The sequence below is a fragment of the Anneissia japonica genome, unplaced genomic scaffold (genome assembly GCF_011630105.1).
Source record: "Anneissia japonica isolate Jap-2015-1 unplaced genomic scaffold, ASM1163010v1 scaffold695_len1296351_cov181, whole genome shotgun sequence".
NCBI lineage: Eukaryota > Metazoa > Echinodermata > Crinoidea > Comatulida > Comatulidae > Anneissia > Anneissia japonica.
This window is the reverse complement of record NW_022740852.1, coordinates 935,937-956,189: the sequence shown is the minus strand read 5'-3', so window position 1 is coordinate 956,189 and position 20,253 is coordinate 935,937. Positions and strand designations below refer to the sequence as shown.

General features: G+C 33.2%; 5 protein-coding genes across 5 annotated transcripts; all 5 read left to right on the top strand.

Moving 5' to 3' along the window:
* Nucleotides 1-384: 384 nt before the first annotated feature.
* Nucleotides 385-4,174, top strand: LOC117118430 (cell adhesion molecule 4-like). Its single transcript, XM_033263021.1, has one exon. The coding sequence runs from the start codon at nt 936-938 to the stop codon at nt 2,277-2,279; it is 1,344 nt and encodes a 447-aa protein (XP_033118912.1). The 5' UTR covers nt 385-935; the 3' UTR covers nt 2,280-4,174.
* Nucleotides 4,175-6,018, top strand: LOC117118429 (kin of IRRE-like protein 1). The gene has a single exon (XM_033263020.1). It carries the CDS (start codon nt 4,559-4,561, stop codon nt 5,978-5,980), a length of 1,422 nt encoding a protein of 473 aa, XP_033118911.1. The 5' UTR covers nt 4,175-4,558; the 3' UTR covers nt 5,981-6,018.
* A 1,121-nt stretch (nt 6,019-7,139) lies between these two features.
* On the top strand, nt 7,140-8,453 carry LOC117118393 (hemicentin-1-like). The gene has a single exon (XM_033262975.1). It carries the CDS (start codon nt 7,140-7,142, stop codon nt 8,451-8,453), a length of 1,314 nt encoding a protein of 437 aa, XP_033118866.1.
* Nucleotides 8,454-14,930: 6,477 nt separating this feature from the next.
* LOC117118392 (neural cell adhesion molecule 2-like) lies at nt 14,931-16,778 on the top strand. Its single transcript, XM_033262974.1, has one exon. The coding sequence runs from the start codon at nt 15,432-15,434 to the stop codon at nt 16,776-16,778; it is 1,347 nt and encodes a 448-aa protein (XP_033118865.1). The 5' UTR covers nt 14,931-15,431.
* Nucleotides 16,779-18,843: 2,065 nt separating this feature from the next.
* On the top strand, nt 18,844-20,201 carry LOC117118391 (kin of IRRE-like protein 1). The gene has a single exon (XM_033262973.1). It carries the CDS (start codon nt 18,954-18,956, stop codon nt 20,199-20,201), a length of 1,248 nt encoding a protein of 415 aa, XP_033118864.1. The 5' UTR covers nt 18,844-18,953.
* Nucleotides 20,202-20,253: the final 52 nt, after the last annotated feature.

Below are 20,253 nucleotides of genomic sequence, written 5' to 3'. Positions count from 1 at the left end.
TGTGTATAAGAGACAGCTCTAAATGGTTGCGGTATGCCTTATAAGTGTGCAACCAATTGCCTCCAGTCTGATTCAAACTTAAAAGAACGTTTTTTCATGTTGCCGTCTCCCGAGTTTCTAAGTGGGTATGTGTGCTATAAAATTATTTATCATAATGTAATGAACTTGTTTTCTATTTCTTTATTTTGTTATTTTCATGTTATCTCTATAATTTATTTAGTTACATTTTACCTACTTATTATTTCTCTTATTTATTTATGAGCGGACCTTTGCAATTATATTTCTGTATAAAAATGTGGTTTTTTAAAAATTGTTATTACAAATGACAATACCGTAAATGCTCGACGCGGCGCTTTTACAATTTTGGAGGCCCCAGTGCGGCGCTTATTCGAGCTGCACTTATAAAAAAAAATGTTGCTTTATTGCCATATTCATGCTATTATAACAATTTCGATATTACATAAACTAAATTATGTTACGAAATGAAACAGCAAGATGATGATAATATGTGAAAAAACCACAAAATAATCTAGGCTTAATAATAATAATAATAATAATAATAATAATAATAATAATAATAATAATAATAATAATTATCAATAACGTTGACTATCGTAAGGCATACATAAATATTTATCTTCTTAAATGCAGTATGTCAATCAACGCTATTTAATATGTTTTTAGAATTTATGTTTTTCCATTTATAAAGTTACGCACCTTACCTTTGTTAACTGAACGATGTTTCTTTAATTAGTCTGAGTATAGTTTATTTACATTACCATTGCAGAATGGTAAACTTAACTTTGAATCGGTCTTGCCATAATAAATATTAATTTTCCTTTAAGTGCTATTGAAAACGTTATACAAGGAACACTCCTTTCGTAAATTCTGTTGAGTAAACTCAATAAGAAATATACTTTAACGACGCAAAAGAAATGAAAGAGAGAAATTTCAATGAGTACTATTTATTACTTTTCATGTGTACATTGGGATTGTGTTGGGCTTCACCAGAGTTCACAGAAGAGCCGCAAAGTGCAGCTCTGCTTGCCGGTAAAGAACATTCCTTCAAGTGTGCGGCTCGAGGTATGAAATTAGGAAACCATTCATTTGTCTGGCAAAAAAATGGAATACTTTTAACAGTTCAGGAACAGAAAATATCGGTTGTATCGTATGATATATCAGGCCTTAATATAACAATTCTTACGGTAAAGGATATTGAAACAAATGATGCTGGTCTTTATAGGTGCGTGATTTTAGCTCCCGGAAAAACAGAACTGAGATCGGGACAAGCTAGATTGACGGTTCAATCGTTGCCTAACTCACGTTTTCCTGAGTGCCAGTTATTCGTTGACAAGATTTTAGTTGGAGCGAATATTAAACTTTCATGTATATCTGAAAAAGTAGAGCCAATGGTAACACTGGAGTGGCGACGAAACAAATACAAGATACGGAACGACGAAAGAATAACATTCAGTGGTGATAAAGTACAACTTGATTTCGATTTAGTAGTAAGTAAAAACGATATCGACGCTGTCTTCACATGTTTTCAGACATCGCCGGTTAGACCCGAAAACCAATCGACGTGTTCAGTCGGACCTCTGAAAGTCGGCTACAAACCAACTATTGTCATTCAACACACTGATCAGATACTACCTGGACGCGAAGCTATATTATTTTGTCAAACATTTTCAAATCCACCGGTTGATGAATACCAGTGGGCATTCCATCCTACATTAGGTGATAATCAGTACACGATTGATGCATCTGGACAATTGTTAACTCTTTTGAATCCGTCTCTAACCATGAATGCAACTAAAGTAACATGTTCAGCCACAAATGAAATTGGTAAAAGTTCATCGACAATACAAATAAATATTGGCAAGCCATATGGTGATCCACATTCTATCGATGTATCATTCAATCATAATGAATTCAAGAACAAGAATGGGATTCGTTTATCTTTAGATGTTGTGATCATCATTGCTGCTGGTGTTGTAATTATTGTTGTACTTGTTGTTCTGGTTCCCGTCTATCATTATTGTTTATGTCGTAATGATAACACAACAGCAGTAGATTCTTCAGGAAATACAGTAATTCAGCCTGAAGTATATTATGAGGCTAAAGAAGGTGTTATTTTAAGACATACGCTACAGGATCGTTCCTTACCTCGTGTACCTACTACAGAAGTGTATGGTCATTGGAGACATTCGACAGCTTCACAAGTTCCCAATGATCTTGAGACACATAGCTACACATACATAGATACCGAGAACGATTAATCTTACTCTTATCCTAAAATGATTATCCCTTTTTATTTCAACTCCATTATTATATTGTAAATAGCTACAACTATCTTGTTTTAACAGTATTTCCGTCTAATAAATATTAAGTGTCCCCTAGTTATACTTATATCCAGAGAACGATCGATAGAATACTGTACATTTGTATATACCGTCAAATAAAACATGTTATTAGGTATACTTAATATCATTGTATTAGCCCGATAAATATAAACACTCTATAACCGTTATTACCGTATTACACAGTTCATATCGATTTTGCACATTACATAGTATTTGATAAAATAATATATACTTTTCTTTTTATAGGAAAATATATATTATAAAAGCGCAATAACTCATTATTTTAATTAACTTTCTGAAGTATTTCAGACAAAGTTATTATAGACTAACATAACTATTTTTCAATAAGAATTGTATGGCTTAAGAGAGCAGATAACACAAACACCAGTAAATTTTGTGTTTGTATTTAAATTCATAAAATAATTTAAGAGTTGGCACGTTGCACTAATTGCATCTGCAAAAGATTACAACCGGGGAAGGCGATTGAATTTCCATTTATGTTGCAAGTGTCGTTGTCGAGGGTTCGAACCACACACTGACCATTCTATGCCGGCCATGCTTAGTTACCCCAGCTTGTACTTTTGATAGGTTGTGAAGTGGTTTACACTGTGTTTCAGCAGAGGTGCAAGTATTTCGTGGCTTATAAATTATACTTTGTTATTTGCTTGTATTTGGTATTTATATAGCACTTTTCCGTTGGTTTAACAAAGCACTTTGTTTTTCCTTGGTCGTTGGGGCCACATGCTGAAGTGTTGCTGCCATATATTGGCGCAGTATCAAACAACCCCCACCCCATTAGGTACCCATTTATACTCCTGGGTGGAGAGAATCAAGCAGATAAAGTGCCTTGCTCAAGGCCACAAGTGAAATGCACAGCGAGGGATTGCAACTCGGACCTCAAGGTTTGAAAACCAATGTTTATTATTTATTTGATTTTTTTTTCTTTTGTGGATAAATCAACACCTTTCTTTAGGTATTTACAATATACATATGATACACGTAAAGAAATTATAAATAAATATGTAATACATTTCATGCTTATATATAATATTATATTATTTTATATTTTAATACATAATTATGTCTACATATTAAACAATACAATGTTTAAACACCGAACATCATTATAATATATTAATAAAACTGAGATATGCATCAAACCAGTGCATGACTATGAATGAAATCATGTACTCATAACTCATTTCAATATTTTATTCAAATATCGAAAATTTGAAAAACAAAACAAAACGTTTTCTTTGTCAATTGTTATTACTTCCTAACTACACACATTATTATTGTAAATGTTTTTGTTGGTTTGTTATTAATATTATATTTGTAAATGGAACCACTGAATTATTATATTGACATTATGATTATACATAATGGAGCGCTATTTAACTTCGCAATACTTATTTGTAATTAAACATTTTTTGTTGATTTTGTTATTAATATTTTATTTCTAATTGAAGTGAATTATTACACGTAATCTAGTATCGCTATTAGCTCTGCCATTATTATTATTTACTTATTATGTGTCTTTCAAAGAGCAGTATTATATGATTTCTTTTATAGGAATGGCACATTTCTCCAATTACATCGGCAAAACACTACAACATATAACAAGCAGTTATGAAGTTGCTACATGATATACGACATAACTTGACAATAGAAAAATATAGATACCAAATAGTGTATAAAAATAATAATTTTTATTATTTATTGATTTTTAAAATTATTATGGGTCTATAAAAAAGCAGTAATAAATAATGTCTTTCTAAAAAAGAGGTCTTTTATTTTCATGTATGCTGCTTTTCCTGTTCCAATTTAGTTTAAACATTGCAATTACTGTAAAGGTTTAACGAGCAAAGTAGTATTAAAAGAACTAACTACATAAAATAATATGTGAGTTACAATTAGAAAGTTCAATCATTCTTAGCCAAGTGAAAATATTACATTTGCTTTTATATAAATGTAATTGTGGACAATGAAACTGGTAAACAAAGTAAAGTAAGCACTATATTACAAATCATTGCAGCAGGCTAACAGTGTAACGATTTCTACAACTTTCTCAGTACGAGTAACTACAACAATTTATTGATGGGATGTGCCATGATGTAAAGAGTGGGCTTATTTATTTTGGAGGTGAATAACAGTTTTGATCTGAAATAGGATACATTGCATATGTCCCATTCTTTATGATCTGCTCTATTTTTATCTATGTTTTAGGAGGCTTTATCTATAACATGTTAAGAATGCTATATTTGTATTTGTTATTACTAAGTGTACATCATATTGTGAACATTGTCGCTATTAAATTCGAAGAGAAGCCACAGAATGCAACCATAAACGCTGGAAATGATAAACCTTTTATTTGTACGGTTAGTGACATGTTGAACAACGAGCAGAGGTTTGCGTGGTACAAGGGAAACATACAATTGACGGACGGAGAAAATGTCATTGAATATAATTCTGGTAATGAAAGGTTATCGGTTTCACAACTTGAAACATCTTCTGGAAATATTATGTCAATTTTAAAAGTCGATGACGCTGTATCAAGCGACAATGGAGCCTACACCTGCGCCATTTTAGAATCCAGTAGAATTGTTCTCCGTTCAGAACCTGCATATCTAATTGTTCATTCATTACCTGGATCTCAATATCCCCTATGTTCTGTTTCCAAAACTATTGCGGTTGCTGGTTCGACAATTATTTTAACTTGTAAATCTGAAAATGTTCTGCCTCCAGTGAATTTATCTTGGACAGAAAACAATAACTTTATTAGTGGTAGACTGGAGATGCGAAAGAAAGAAAACGAAGTAATAAATGAATTAATGTTGCTGCTAAAGAAAGAACATAATGGTATAAAATTTATATGTAATCAAGTTTCGGATCTAATGCCTAACGACCACTCATACTGTTCTGTAGGGCCACTAAATGTCCGCTACAAACCCAATGTTAAGATTCAACACACAAGCCCCGTGCTACCAGCAATCGAAACTGTCATATTTTGCCAAACATTTGCAAATCCTCGTGTCGACAGTTACAGGTGGACGTTCAACCCTCAAATCAAAAGGAGGGATTATATGTTAGATAGTACAGGACAAGTATTAACACTGTTGAGACCAACCCTACAGCAGAGTGGAACAAATGTAACGTGTACTGCTACAAATGGAGTCGGAAAATCATCGTCATCAATGCAATTACTAGTAGCACTGAGTGAAGTAAGTGACGGAGAATATGTAACTGGGGAAACCATTCTCGACACACAATCTCAAAAACAAGGAAGAATTCGTTTGTCATTAGATGTTGTGATTATCGTTGTTGCTGGTGTTATTATTGTCATTGTACTCGTTGTTCTGGTTCCCGTCTACCACTATTGTTTGTGTCGTAATGGTAATATAACGACAGTTGATTCTTCAGGAATAAAAGTAACTCAACCTGAAGTGTATTACGAGGCTAGAGAGGGAGTTATATTAAGACATACTATACAAGATCGGTCATTGCCTCGTGTACCTACTACAGAAGTATATGGCCATTGGAGACATTCAACAGCTTCACAAGTCCCGAATGATCTTGAATCGCATAGTTATACTTACATAGACACTGAGAATGATTGAATGTTTTTAATATTGATATACAGCCACATATACCAATATTTAACCATACTTTTATTTCGTCATTAACTAAATTAACTATACGTAACAAAGCATAAATTAATGGTTGACAAATTGAAATATTTTGCAGAGTAGTAATTTAAAAGGACATACTTTTATTACCATAGCTTGTCGTACATTTGAGATTGCTTAATATTTTCTGAAGTGGCCTGACTGCTACTAGATTTTAGACGCCAATGTTCTTACTAGCTTTTACATTTTGTTTCAGACCCCGTTACAGATAAATTGTTTTTAATGAAATTTGCCAAGTAATAAACTGCTAACCAAAAAATAATTTTAATTCTAGTTGAATATTTCAAATACAGATATCACGAACGCAATAGCAATCCTGTCCAAATTCATATAAAATAAACGCTTTGCTCCATGCAATTACTACATATTACCTATAGGACATAATTAATATCAGATAAAGATACCCATTATTTGCAATTAAAAAGATTCTAAAGCATGTAAAATAATCATGTTTCATTATTTGTATATTAAAGAAAATTAGCCCTATTAAACAGCAGTACACTCGATTGTTATTTAAATGTCTTCTCAGCCTCTGTCTTTACCGAAAATTGTATGTGTTTTAATTGGTTTTTAATACATAATATGTATATAATATGTATTGATTTTTTTTTTTATATCGAAAGAAATAATTCTGAAATGTAAAAATTCATTATATAACGAACAAAAACTAGAAGTAAACTATAAATGATCCATATAGTATTATATGTGAGGGTTAATTATGGAGTTTGGTTGTTGTAAGTTTGAAAATACTTTCCTGAGGTTTACTTAATTGAATCCTTTGAATATATAAATGGAAGGAAACCATAAATTACTCTAGTCATTGCAACCGTCTTATACCAAGCACCGTCCGCTGCAAACTAAAGAACGACAATTTCTACATTTGCCAGAGTACGCGTAACTATAACAAACTTTGATAGGGATGTTTCATGATTATAAGGCAAAGTAAAATGTAGAACAACAACAGTCTACCTAATCCTCAATGGGTCAGAAGCTGCTTTATTTTCTATCTATGTTTGGAATTATATGGCACGCTACTATTTATGCCATGATTGAAAAGTTCATTTTTGTACTGATAAGTATACACAGTATTATGAACATTGTAGCTGTTGAATTCAAAGAGAAACCACAGAATGCAACCGTAAAAGCTGGAGATAGCCAACCTTTTATTTGCACAGTTAGTAACATGTTGCACGAGCAGAGCTTTGCTTGGTACAAAGGAAACACGCAATTGACAGACGGAGAAAATGTCATCTATGTTTCTGAAGTGGAAAGACTATTAGTTTCAGAACTTAAAACGTCTTCGGGAAATATTATGTCAATTTTTACGATAGGTGACGCTGTATCTGGCGACAGTGGAGCATATACCTGCGCCATTTTGAATCCCAGTGGAAATAATTTCCGTTCAGAGCCTGCGTATCTAGTTGTTCAGTCATTACCAGGATCCCAATATCCCGTATGCTCTGTTTCTAACATAATTGCTGTAGTTGATTCAACAATTTCATTAACCTGTAAATCGGAAAATGTTTTGCCTCCAGTTGCTTTATCCTGGATACAAAACAACATTATCAGAGATGAAACGAATAGGCTAAAAACCGAGGATGAAGTAATAACAGAATTAACGTTGCTGCTAAAGAAGGAACATCATGGTATGAAATTCTATTGTAAACAAGTATCAGATCTCATACCTGGCAATTACACATACTGTTCTGTAGGACCACTGAATGTCCGTTATAGACCCAATGTAAAGATTCAACACACCAGCCCCGTGCTACCTTTTATCGAAACTGTCATATTTTGCCAAACATTTGCAAATCCACCAGTCGACAGTTACAGTTGGACGTTTTATCCTCAAATCAAAAGTGATGAATACACGGTAGATAGCACAGGACAAGTATTAACACTTTTGAAACCAACTCTACAGAAGAATGGGACAAATGTAACGTGTACTGCTACAAATGAAGTCGGAAAATCCTCGTCATCAATACAATTACTAGTAGCACTTAGTGATTTAAATCACGGTGAACAAACAGTTGGGGAGTCTATTCACAGAACAAAATCCGAAAATGGAGAAGGAATTCGTTTATCATTGGATGTTGTGATCATTATTGCCGCTGGTGTTGTTATTATTGTTGTACTTGTTGTTTTAGTTCCCGTCTACCATTACTGTTTATGTACTAATGATAACGTAATTACAGTTGATTCATCGGGAAAAGAAGTAATTCAACCTGAAGTGTATTATGAAGCTAGAGAAGGAGTTATTTTAAGACATACGATTCAAGATCGTTCGTTGCCTCGTGTACCTACTACAGAAGTGTATGGTCATTGGAGACACTCAACAGCTTCACAAGTTCCCAACGATCTTGAGTCACATAGTTACACATATATTGATACAGAAAACGATTGAATAAATGTTTGTATTATTTTTGGCTATACAATCATGAAAATTTCCCATTCTGGTGAACATAAATTCGTTTATTGATTAGTCAATGATTTCTGAGTATATCTTGACGCTGTAACTTGTGATACTACTTGTTAAAAAGAAGACGAATTAGGATTAAAATTCAGATTAAATTAACACATGTACGTTTTAATCAAAAATGAGTTTCGATATCATTAGCAAATACTTTAAAAGATACCCATTTTCACATGAAATGAACAACAAAAAATAAGCAACCAAGACTAGTAATTATTTGATATCATTACGATTGCATTTCTATTTTCTTCATCTTAAAAAATATGTAATTTCAATAGTAGTGTCAATAAATGTAAAACATAGAAATGATGTATTTAGTTTTTCTATATGAATTGAGGTGCATTATTTCAATGGATATTGTCAAATTAAATTATACATAACGTGCAATATAATCATATAAAATGGAAGTAATATTAATACTTTTAATTTATATACTTGTTGTTGATGTTATGAGACACCGAATAGATCTCAACTTTTTACTACTAAACAAATTGAACCCAATATTTTCTTATATCGTTATCGTTCTAATTCTCGATAATATCTAAAAATATATTAAATACAGAACAATACAAAAATTCACCATTGTTTTTAAATTTACTATGATTTTTTTCAACGGTTGTATATACATGAAATACTAATACGGACTTATATCTGGTAATACTTTTTAGAAATTAGTAATACGGAGAACATGATTGTAAAAATAGAAGGCCATTAACAACAGCGTTCCATATTCATGATACTTGGTATATTGCTGATTGCCTGCTTTATTCCATGTATCAAAGGAGATAGCTGAATAATTTAATATTTTTGCTTTACTGAGTTTAAAGTTTTTATAAAATGGGGAATATAAAATGGGATTTCTACATCGTGATTTGCTGGTTTTTATTGTTATGTCGGTCCTGTTTTGCCTCGTATGTTTTTCTTAAAGAACCGCAAGATGCTGTAGTGATATTTGAATATAAACATGCGTTCAAGTGTATCGTTTCTTCTAGTTCATCAGACATAGGACATACATTTGATTGGTTTAAAGACGGGGTCTTAGTTACCGATAATGGTAATATTCATCAAGGAAGATATTCTATTGCCACAAATAACATTCTTGGTAATGACGTTTCTATTTTGACAATTGAAATGGTTAAAAAAGAAGATGCAGGGCTATTTCATTGTTCCGTCTTTTCTTTAGCAAGTATGGTGACTATTAACTCCCGGCGAGCTAGACTGACGGTTCAATCACTACCTGGCCCTGAGTTCCCAAAATGCTCCATTAATAATGATAGCATAATTGTTGGTACAACGGTAACATTATCATGTAAATCTGAAAATGTTCTACCTCAGGTTTTATTGCAATGGTATCGAAATCACAATATAATAAGGAACAACTTGCAGCCGCCTCTAGAGAATCGTGATTACATCATACTAGATCTGGTTCTATCGGTGAATAAGGCTGACGACAATGAAATTTTTACCTGTCGGCAAACATCGGAATTGAGGCCTGGCAATGTTTCGTCGTGCTCGATTGGTCCACTCAATGTTCGGTACAAACCGACTATTATCATTCAACACACTGATCAAGTTTTACCCAACAGGGAAGCAATTTTATTTTGTCAGACTTTCGCAAACCCACCAGTTGAAACATTTAGATGGACATTTAGTCCTACCTTAGACCCAGACCAATACGCTATTGACAGGTCGGGGCAGCTCTTAACACTTCTCAGTCCAACATTTAGACAGAATGGTACTAACATTACATGTACTGTAAAAAATGAAGTCGGTGAGAACTCATCTACTATTCAGTTACATGTAGGACAACATAATACTAATAATAGAAATAACATTATTGATTTAACTGGTGGTCAGATTTTCCATAATGAAAAAGACATAAATTTATCTTTAGATGTTGTGATCATCATAGTAGCAGGTGTTGTTATTATTGTAGTTCTTATTGTTTTGGTTCCCGTATATCATTATTGTTTGTGTCGCAATGATAGCACAACAGTTGATTCTTCAGGAAATATAGTAATTCAGCCTGAAGTATATTATGAGGCTAAAGAAGGTGTTATTTTAAGACATACGATACAGGATCGTTCCTTACCTCGTGTACCTACTACAGAAGTGTATGGTCATTGGAGACATTCGACAGCTTCACAAGTTCCGAATGATCTTGAGACACATAGTTACACTTACATTGATACAGAAAACGACTGATCATAATGTATTAACCTTTTGTAACAAAAAGATATAATGATACACAATATCTAAGGAATTATTTGTTCTTTTCTCTTGACACGAGCTGCTGTATCAGACATTTGGATCATTATTCTGAAATTTATTACATACAGCCAATATTATATTTGCGAAATGAAGTCTATCCGGCCAGCAGTTGAAAGTTTCAGATGGTAGTTCACACATTGATATAAGGCGACAGTTTGGATACTAATAAACATGTACTAAATATTTTAACAACTATTTCGGAGGAAACAAACGACAATATGCCAAATTTGAAAAAAAGAAAACTTCGTTCATTTATTGTAGAATTGTATTTAACGTTTCAGAAGTTGTTAGTAGCGCAAACCGGATCTGATCTTACTTGTATTTCCAAGAATGAGATAGGAGAAACAATGTCTGCAATACGGATTTACATTACGAACCAAATAATAATGTTGAAACTGAGAAAACAACAAGTGATAATTTCGAAGATAAAAGTATTATTTACTGTTATTGCTGCCGGTGTTGTTACCAATTTTTTGCCATTCATCTGGTTGATGTTTACCATTGTCGTTTGTGTTGTAACGATAAACCTGTGGTAATCAATTCTATAGGTAAAGAAGAAACTTAGCATGAGAATGTGAAATTGATATAGGGAGGGAGTTATCAGAAGTCATACAATATAAAATCTTGATTGTCCCTTGTAGAGTGCTACATACTGACGCGTATGATCATTACAGACATGCAACAGCTTCACATGTTATAATGCATTTTTAGTATATAGTTGTACTCATATTGCTATCAAAAACAATTGTGAAAATATATGTTTTTATTAACAATATGTAAAATGAATATAGAAAGCGAATTTGAAACATTGTCCATTCGATAAAATAGAGCAGATGCAAAAAATAATTTGAGCATAAACTGGAACCAGAAACTAAATCATGATGTTAACATGCCTGTATTATAACAATGTTTAAAACGAAATGATTGTGAAACCGTCGAATAGCCATGTTGTGCGATGGCTTTGAAGAGTCTAGATCTAAACATGGTGCAATATTTAAAAGTGTTAGTTTTCTATATTTTTATTTTCAACTTGTTATTGATCTATATAGATGGAGATGTGAGGTTCGTAGAGGAACCGACAAGCATTGTAGTAAATGCTAGTGAAGCTCACCGCTTTAGCTGTACAGTGACTGGAATGTCGGAAAGCGATGAATTTGCTTGGTATAAAGGGAACGTGTTGATAGCTCAAGGAAACAAAATTATGGAAGACAAAGACAAGGTTGGAGCATTTACTGTCATACCACTTCAAACAACATTCGGTGAAATGTCCATACTTTCTATTAATAAAGCTATCGGGATCGACAGTGGAGAATATATTTGCGCCATTTTAGATCCCAGTGGAATTATCCTTCGTTCAAAACCTGCAAATTTAATTGTACAGTCGTTTCCTACTTCTCAATATCCCGTATGTTCGGTTTCCGAGAGCATTGCTGTAGTTGATTCCATAATTAAATTAACTTGTAAATCAGAAAATGTTCATCCTCCAGTGCATTTATCCTGGACAGAAAATAATAACCTCATTAGAGGTGGAATGACGACCGTGGAGAGGGAGCATGAAGTAATAAACGAATTACCATTACGTCTGAAGATAGAACATAATGGTATAACATTCAATTGCAAACAAGTATCAGATCTTATGCCTAACAACCAGTCTTTCTGTTCTGTAGGACCTTTAAATGTCCGCTACAGACCTAATGTTAAGATTCAACATACCAGCCCCGTACTACCTTTAATCGAAACTGTCATATTTTGCCAAACATTTGCAAATCCACCAGTCGACAGTTACATGTGGACATTCTACCCTCATATCGACGGTAAAGATTACAAGGTAGATAATACAGGACAAGTGTTAACACTTTTGAAACCAACCCTACAACAGAGTGGGACAAATGTAACGTGTACTGCAACAAATGAAGTCGGAAAATCCTCGTCATCAATAACATTACTAGTAGCGCTTAGTGATGTAAACCAAGGTGAACATACCACTGGAAAACCTATTCAAAAAACGAAGTCTGAAAATGACGGAATAATTCGTTTATCATTGGATGTTGTGATCATCATTGTTGCGGGTGTTATCATCATTATTGTACTCGTTGTACTGGTTCCTGTCTACCATTATTGTTTGTGTCGTAATGATAACATAACAACAGTCGATTTACCTGGGAAAGAGGTGAATCAACCTGAAGTATATTATGAGGCTAGGGAGGGAGTTATTTTAAGACATATGATACAAGATCGTTCGTTGCCTCGTGTACCTACTACAGAAGTGTATGGTCATTGGAGACATTCAACGGCTTCACAAGTTCCCAATGATCTTGAATCCCATAGTTATACTTATATTGACACAGAAAACGACTGATATAAAGCAGTGAATATTGTACCTGGTAACGTACATTTTGAAAAAAGAAACTCGTTTTTAACATTTTATTACTTGTATTTGATTTAGTTATGCATCATGCAATTTTCTTGAGAGAATGGTGGTCTTATTGGCCCATAGTGTCACACGGCCACACAGCTGCAAGGAAAAAAAACAACTTTAAAAAAACCGATGAGATCCTACGAGTTAAAGGTCGTTTTTGGTTCAAGGAGTAGGATAAGATAAACAAAATAGATCAGACTTTTTCTGCATACCACAGTATAAACACATTATTCAAAGCCATTGGCATTTTACTTTCACAGTCATAGGACTCATGATTGAAGAATGAGCCAAATTCAGATAGAATAGTTAAGTATACAAATTTTGAATTTGGAAGTTTTTTTTATCTTTGGCATATACTATTATTGGTTATCGGTACTCCTATATAAACAAAAAGAATTAATTAAGTAATTATTGATATCAAATACTTGCATGTCAATTTTGTCCATAAATAGTTCAAATTTTGTATGATTATTCTATCAGAACTGAGTTACATTGTTAGGTTGGATATTTAATATTCAATATTAGATCAATCATAAATAAATCAATTTATATTCGTTTTCATATCATGGAACAGATTTAATGTTTCAACAATGTTACTACTAAACAAATTGAACTTTTTATTATCCTATAGCATATTAATTCTCGGAAACATGAACATTTTATGAATACTGAAAATAAGAGGTCATCAAACTTGAAGTGTATTAAGGAAATATTAAGGACATACGGTACAAGATAGGTTATTGCCTTGTGTACCTACTACAGCAGTGTATCTTCATTGGATACATTAGACTGCTTCACAAGCTCCGAGTGATCTTGAACCACATACTTATATTAATACTGAAAACGACAAACAAATTCTGTCAGTTTTGTCCTGTCTGGAGAAACATCATCACCTTATTGTTTGTCTTTAACGACAAAACTTTAATCGTTGTTTATTTTTCAAGATTTTTAAAATATTCAAATTAACAATAATAATAATATAATAATAATAATAATAATAATAATAATAATAATAATAATAATAATAATAGTTGGATTTGTATTTAGCGTATCATGCGAAAAAAAAGCCTCTATGCGCTTGGTGATTGAGCTCTTTGAGTATGACATTTTGAAAAAAGTTGATGTTATCCTATGAAACTAAAAAAATACTCCTTAAACTAAAGCATGGTTGGCCGTTGGCTCAGAGGAGTTCATCTGCCCTTTTTTCAGCTGGGGTTTTTTTCCCCATACTACTGGGTCCATCCACCCTCCCAATGTGGTTACCAGCATTAGAACAAAAAAAATAAAAATGTTGATAAATGTTGGAATGCTGGAAAACAATAAGATGACCAACAATAACGAAAAATGGTCTACGGTGTTATTAAAAACGGTAGAAGCGGTTGGCGCATCGGTTGTGGCTTGGACCCCAAGATCGGAGGTTCGAAACTCTAGTGTCCTTAGGCAAGTAACTTTGTCTACGGTTGCCTCTCTCTACCCACGAGTACAAGTGGGTACCTGGTAGGTTCGAACACAACTGCGCTGATTACTAGCTGCAATATTATTGCGTGTTTGATCCAATGACCGGGGTAGTAATGTGAAGCGCTTAGAGGCTTTATGCATGAAGCGCTATATAAGACCGACATATTATTATTATTTGGCATGTTATTATTTATCATTTGACTTAGAAACAGAACGCATATGTAGCGTTGTACATTATTAAACATATATCCAGATTCATTACACTAATCCAATAAACCCCTGGATAAAAATCAGCCCCATCATTTACGAGATACTATTGAACGAATATTGACAATATTTTTCACTACAACAACGTTGAACAAGTTCACACACACATAAATAAAGCTAATAATTTAAAAACCGAATTATATTGGAATTATAAATGTAATTTTATTTATTGTTATTCCTATGTTCTAAATAAAGTTAAAGCAATACGTCTGGAAGTTTCTCCCATATACACTTCTGTTCACCATATATATTCATAGAATTCTGAATGATGTTTTAATTTGTGAACTGCACGACCGAATTCTGTTGAGTACGTTAAAAACAATGTAACACAGTACGAGTAACACGTTAATTTTTTAGTAGACCTTCTGAATAATTGTGTTACGCAATAATTGAAAGCCTTAGTATAATACTGTATTTAAGCAACTTGCTTCAGATTGACATTCGGTATCTTAGAAAATAAGTGATCGCTATAATTTATCTGTATAGAAGTTACTATGTTTCCTAAATTGTTGGTCCTGCTCATTGCTCAATTGTTGTTATATTTGAAGCAAACAAATTGTGTACCAATATTTGCTGCTGAGCCATTAGATGATAAAATTATGAAAGGAAATTATCATTGGTTCCCCTGTATTGTCAATGGGCTTGAGGAAGGTCAGACGTTACAGTGGTATAACAACGGACGAATAGTACAAGAAGGAACTCGAATAGTAATCGAAAGAAAACAGAACGGGGCAAGAAGTATACTTTTTATAAACGGAGTTATTCTGGCAGATGCAGGCCAATACCACTGCGCTGTTGTACAGGCTTCGAATGGTGAAACTATTATTCGATCGCGGACAGCATCTCTCGCTGTTCATTCGCTACCTTCACCTCTGTACCCTTATTGCTCTTTACAAACCGCTACTGTTGTCGCTGGATCTACTGTTACATTTTCGTGTTTATCTGAAAAAGTAGAGCCACCAGTAATATTAAGCTGGATTCATTCGATAGATAGCCAAGATATAGTTACTACACTTAATGAATACGGGAAAAATATATCTTTGGAATTTAGCATGAAGGCTAGAAAACGTTATAATCGCGCTACTTTTATCTGTAAGCAAGTATCACCTTTGTTTACAGACAATCAAACATGTTCAATAGGGCCTTTGGATATATTACATAAGCCAGAGGCTATGGTTCAGCACGCAACCCCAACATTGCCAGGCCGAGAGACGATTGCTTTCTGCCAGACTTCATCTAATCCACCTGTCACAAAATTCCAATGGTTATTTGACCCACATATTCCTGCAGATAGATATAGCATAGATGAAACAGGACAAATTTTGAAACTTCTTAATCCTGAAGTCAAACAAACTGGAACTAATATAACATGTGTTGCTACAAATATTGTAGGCCATGCGTCATCTTCAATAATTTTACAGGTGTCTCAAGTGAATTTCGAAAATGAACACACTACAAGTGAATCGACCGGTAATCAAATATTTAAAGCCATCAATAAAGATATACATTTATCTCTAGATGTTGTAATTATCATCGTTGCTGGCGTTATTATTATTGTTGTACTTGTTGTTTTAGTTCCAGTCTACCATTATTGTTTGTGTCGTAATCAAAACACAACTACAGTTGATTCTTCAGGGAAAGAGGTAATTCAACCCGAAGTGTATTATGAGGCTAGAGAAGGAGTTATTTTAAGACATACGATTCAAGATCGTTCATTGCCTCGTGTACCTACTACAGAGGTATATGGTCATTGGAGACATTCAACAGCATCACAAGTTCCCAATGATCTTGAGTCACATAGTTATACTTACATTGATACAGAAAATACATTTTTTCGTTAATTTTGGTATAATAGTTTTCTTTGTATTTCTATTTCTTTAGATATCATTGTAATTGTAAATATGAATCACTTAATTATAGTTAGTTTTTTCTCAGAATATGAGGTCATATAAAAGGCCTTTCCTAAACACAATCGTTTATTTACTGCTGTAAAAATAATTCTAATGACGTTTGAATGCTTTTGAATAACATAGTGCGAACGTGTAACATAATAATATTTTGATACAGTCTACTACTTAATATTAATAATGTCTAAGCATAGCAGGACAAGTTCGTAGCATTTGATTCCGCACTTTTTGTTTTGATATATTTAATTTAGAGGTGCGTTAAAGAACCATTAATATAATATTCTTTCAAGACTTTAACGAAATGAAGATTCGATTGAGAGTGCTATTTATTGTGTCGTGGATGTGGGTTTTGAAGAGCTGCAATGGGAATGTATCTTTTATTGATGAACCTTCTGATGATACCACTGACATAGGTAGAGACCACTGGTTTACGTGCATCGTCACCGGATTACAAGACGATCAGCTATTACAATGGTACAAAAATGACATACGAATTTTTGCGTCGGAGGACCTGAGTAAAAACAAATATTCGATTCAAAGAAAACAAGGTCTGTCTCTTATACACATCTAGATGTGTATAAGAGACAGGTTGTAGGCTTATTTATAATCGCTTCTGAAGTTGTTCATATTATTGTACTTCTTGCTTTAGTCCCCGTAAATAATTATTGTTTGTTTTGCAAATATACCTTTATTATATATTCATATGAATTATGATTATTTTGAGGAAAAAAAGATAAAAACCACCAGATGTGTAATTTAAGGCTCAAAAGAAGATAACAATACCATATTAAACACAACCATTCACTGTCTTGTGTATACAGTAATACATAAGTGCATGACCAGTTTAGGCACTTAACAGCTTCAAAAGCTCTTAATTGCATAGTTACACGTATACTGACACTGGGAAAGATTGATATGTTACTGTCAGGTGAACAACCTAGAATTCCATAAATTAAAAAAAAAACTTTTTATATAGTAAACATCGTTGTGCTTACTAGTACTGGTACTCGGTTCAATAGAATGGGCAAATATATTATTTACGATTTTTTTTTCTTTTTTTATCTAACTAAATATTGTACAATGAAATGGTGAACACATTAAAAGATAAACATTCGAGCATTACGTTTCCAAACGTCTATGTATGATATTAAACATCAAACTTAAAGTAATTAGCTTTTTATTATCTCTAGTTAATCTGGTTCATATTTGTTTGGTCCATACATTTAAATAGGGATCACTGTATTATCTGATATTTAATGTACAAACATTAACATGTTGTTTATATAAAAATTATATCGAGCTTTTACAAAATATAATCAAACCCCTCTTTTGTTTACCGCAACCAATTAAAACCAGTATCCGTCTCACTTTTAAAGCAAATTTTCAGGAATATGTGAGTATATTAAAGACCAAGCACAGATACCGTTATAGCTTTTAGATAGGTAAACATATTTTCTTTCATAACTCTGTCAACATTTCACTGTGTAAGAAAAATAGTTCCAAAACGTTTTATTGAAATAGATGCTTAAAGGAAGAAAATGATAAAAGTGTTTTGTTAAATGAATTAATTTTAAGAATAATATTCAGATGTACAAAGCAATCAGAAAAAATAACAACTCATAACAAAAACAATGACAAAAACAGTTGACATAACGAAGTTGTCCAAATTTACAACTTTGGTGAGTTAGATAGAATATAGATATTGCAGCAATCTCGTCTACAAACATGTTTACATTTTTACTAAGTCGTTAATTTTGGTATAATAGTTTTCTTTGTATTTCTATTTCTTTAAATATCATTGTAATTGTAAATATGAATCACTTAATTATAGTTAGTTTTTCCTCAGAATATGATGTTATATAAAAGGCCTTTCTTAAACACAATCGTGTATTTACTGCTGTAAAAATAATTTCAATGACGTTTGAATGCTTTTGAATAACATAGTGCGAACGTGTAACATAATAATATTTTGATACAGTCTACTACTTAATATTAATAATGTCTAAGCATAGCAGGACAAGTTCGTAGCATTTGATTCCGCACTTTTTGTTTTGATATATTTAATTTAGAGGAACCATTAATATAATATTCTTTCAAGATTTTAACGAAATGAAGATTCGATTGAGAGTGCTATTTATTGTGTCGTGGATGTGGGTTTTGAAGAGCTGCAATGGGAATGTATCTTTTATTGATGAACCTTCTGATGATACTACTGACATAGGTAGAGACCACTGGTTTACGTGCATCGTCACCGGATTACAAGACGATCAGATATTACAATGGTACAAAAATGACATACGAATTTTTGCGTCGGAGGACCTGAGTAAAAACAAATATTCGATTCAAAGAAAACAAGGCGGATCTAAAATAATTCTTTGGTTAACTAATGTAGCTACCACTGACGGTGGGCGATATCAATGCGTTGTGGTAGCTTCCGAATCTGGTGAAATTATTAAACGGTCTCGTGCCGCGATATTAGTAGTACAATCTGTGCCTGGGCCTCAGTACCCACTTTGCGATATTCCAAGCCGAAACATCCTCGTTGATTCGTTAGTAGACATTAAATGTATGTCACAGAATGTTAATCCACCAGTATCATTAAAGTGGATGCATCAAGGCGAAGACTTAGAAAGACTGGCATCAATAAGTGAACATGAAGAGAATGTTAGCTTGGTTTTAAGCATGAAAATAAAGAAGGAACAAGATGGCGCACTGTACACATGTGAACAAACATCCACTCTTGTCCCGAACAACATCTCAAGCTGCCGTGTCGGACCACTGAACATCCTTTATAAGCCAGAAATCGATATTCAGTACATACAGCCGATATTAGCAGGTCGGGAAACGATTATATTTTGTCAGACAAATGCTAACCCTCCAGTTACTAACTATAAGTGGATGTTTCACCCGGACGTACCACCATCGGACTACATTTTGGATAATACTAAACAAGTACTGAAACTTGTAAGGCCAACAATAGCGCAAAATGGATCTAACCTTACTTGTATTGCCAGGAATGATATAGGAGAAACAATTTCTACAATACGGATTTACATTACAAAACCAAAAACAAATGTTGAAACTGAGAAAACAACAAGCGATATGCCTAATTTTGAAGATAAAAACTCAATTTATTTATCGTTAGATGTTGTGATTATCATCGCTGCTGGTGTTGTTATTATTGTTGTACTTGTTGTTCTTGTTCCCGTTTATCATTATTGTTTGTGCCGTAACGAAAACATAACGACACTTGATTATTCTGAGAAAACAGTGACTCAGCCTGAAGTGTATTATGAGGCTAGAGAAGGAGTAATTTTAAGACACACGATACAAGATCTGTCTCTTATACACATCTAGATGTGTATAAGAGACAGGGCTTGTACCTGTAACATCACTGGATCATGTACGT

What these genes read in the sequence shown, in the direction of transcription:
- LOC117118430 (XM_033263021.1), top strand. Translation starts at nt 936, where the DNA reads ATGAAAGAGAGAAATTTCAATGAGTACTATTTATTACTTTTCATGTGT.
- LOC117118429 (XM_033263020.1), top strand. Translation starts at nt 4,559, where the DNA reads ATGATCTGCTCTATTTTTATCTATGTTTTAGGAGGCTTTATCTATAAC.
- LOC117118393 (XM_033262975.1), top strand. Translation starts at nt 7,140, where the DNA reads ATGAACATTGTAGCTGTTGAATTCAAAGAGAAACCACAGAATGCAACC.
- LOC117118392 (XM_033262974.1), top strand. Translation starts at nt 15,432, where the DNA reads ATGTTTCCTAAATTGTTGGTCCTGCTCATTGCTCAATTGTTGTTATAT.
- LOC117118391 (XM_033262973.1), top strand. Translation starts at nt 18,954, where the DNA reads ATGAAGATTCGATTGAGAGTGCTATTTATTGTGTCGTGGATGTGGGTT.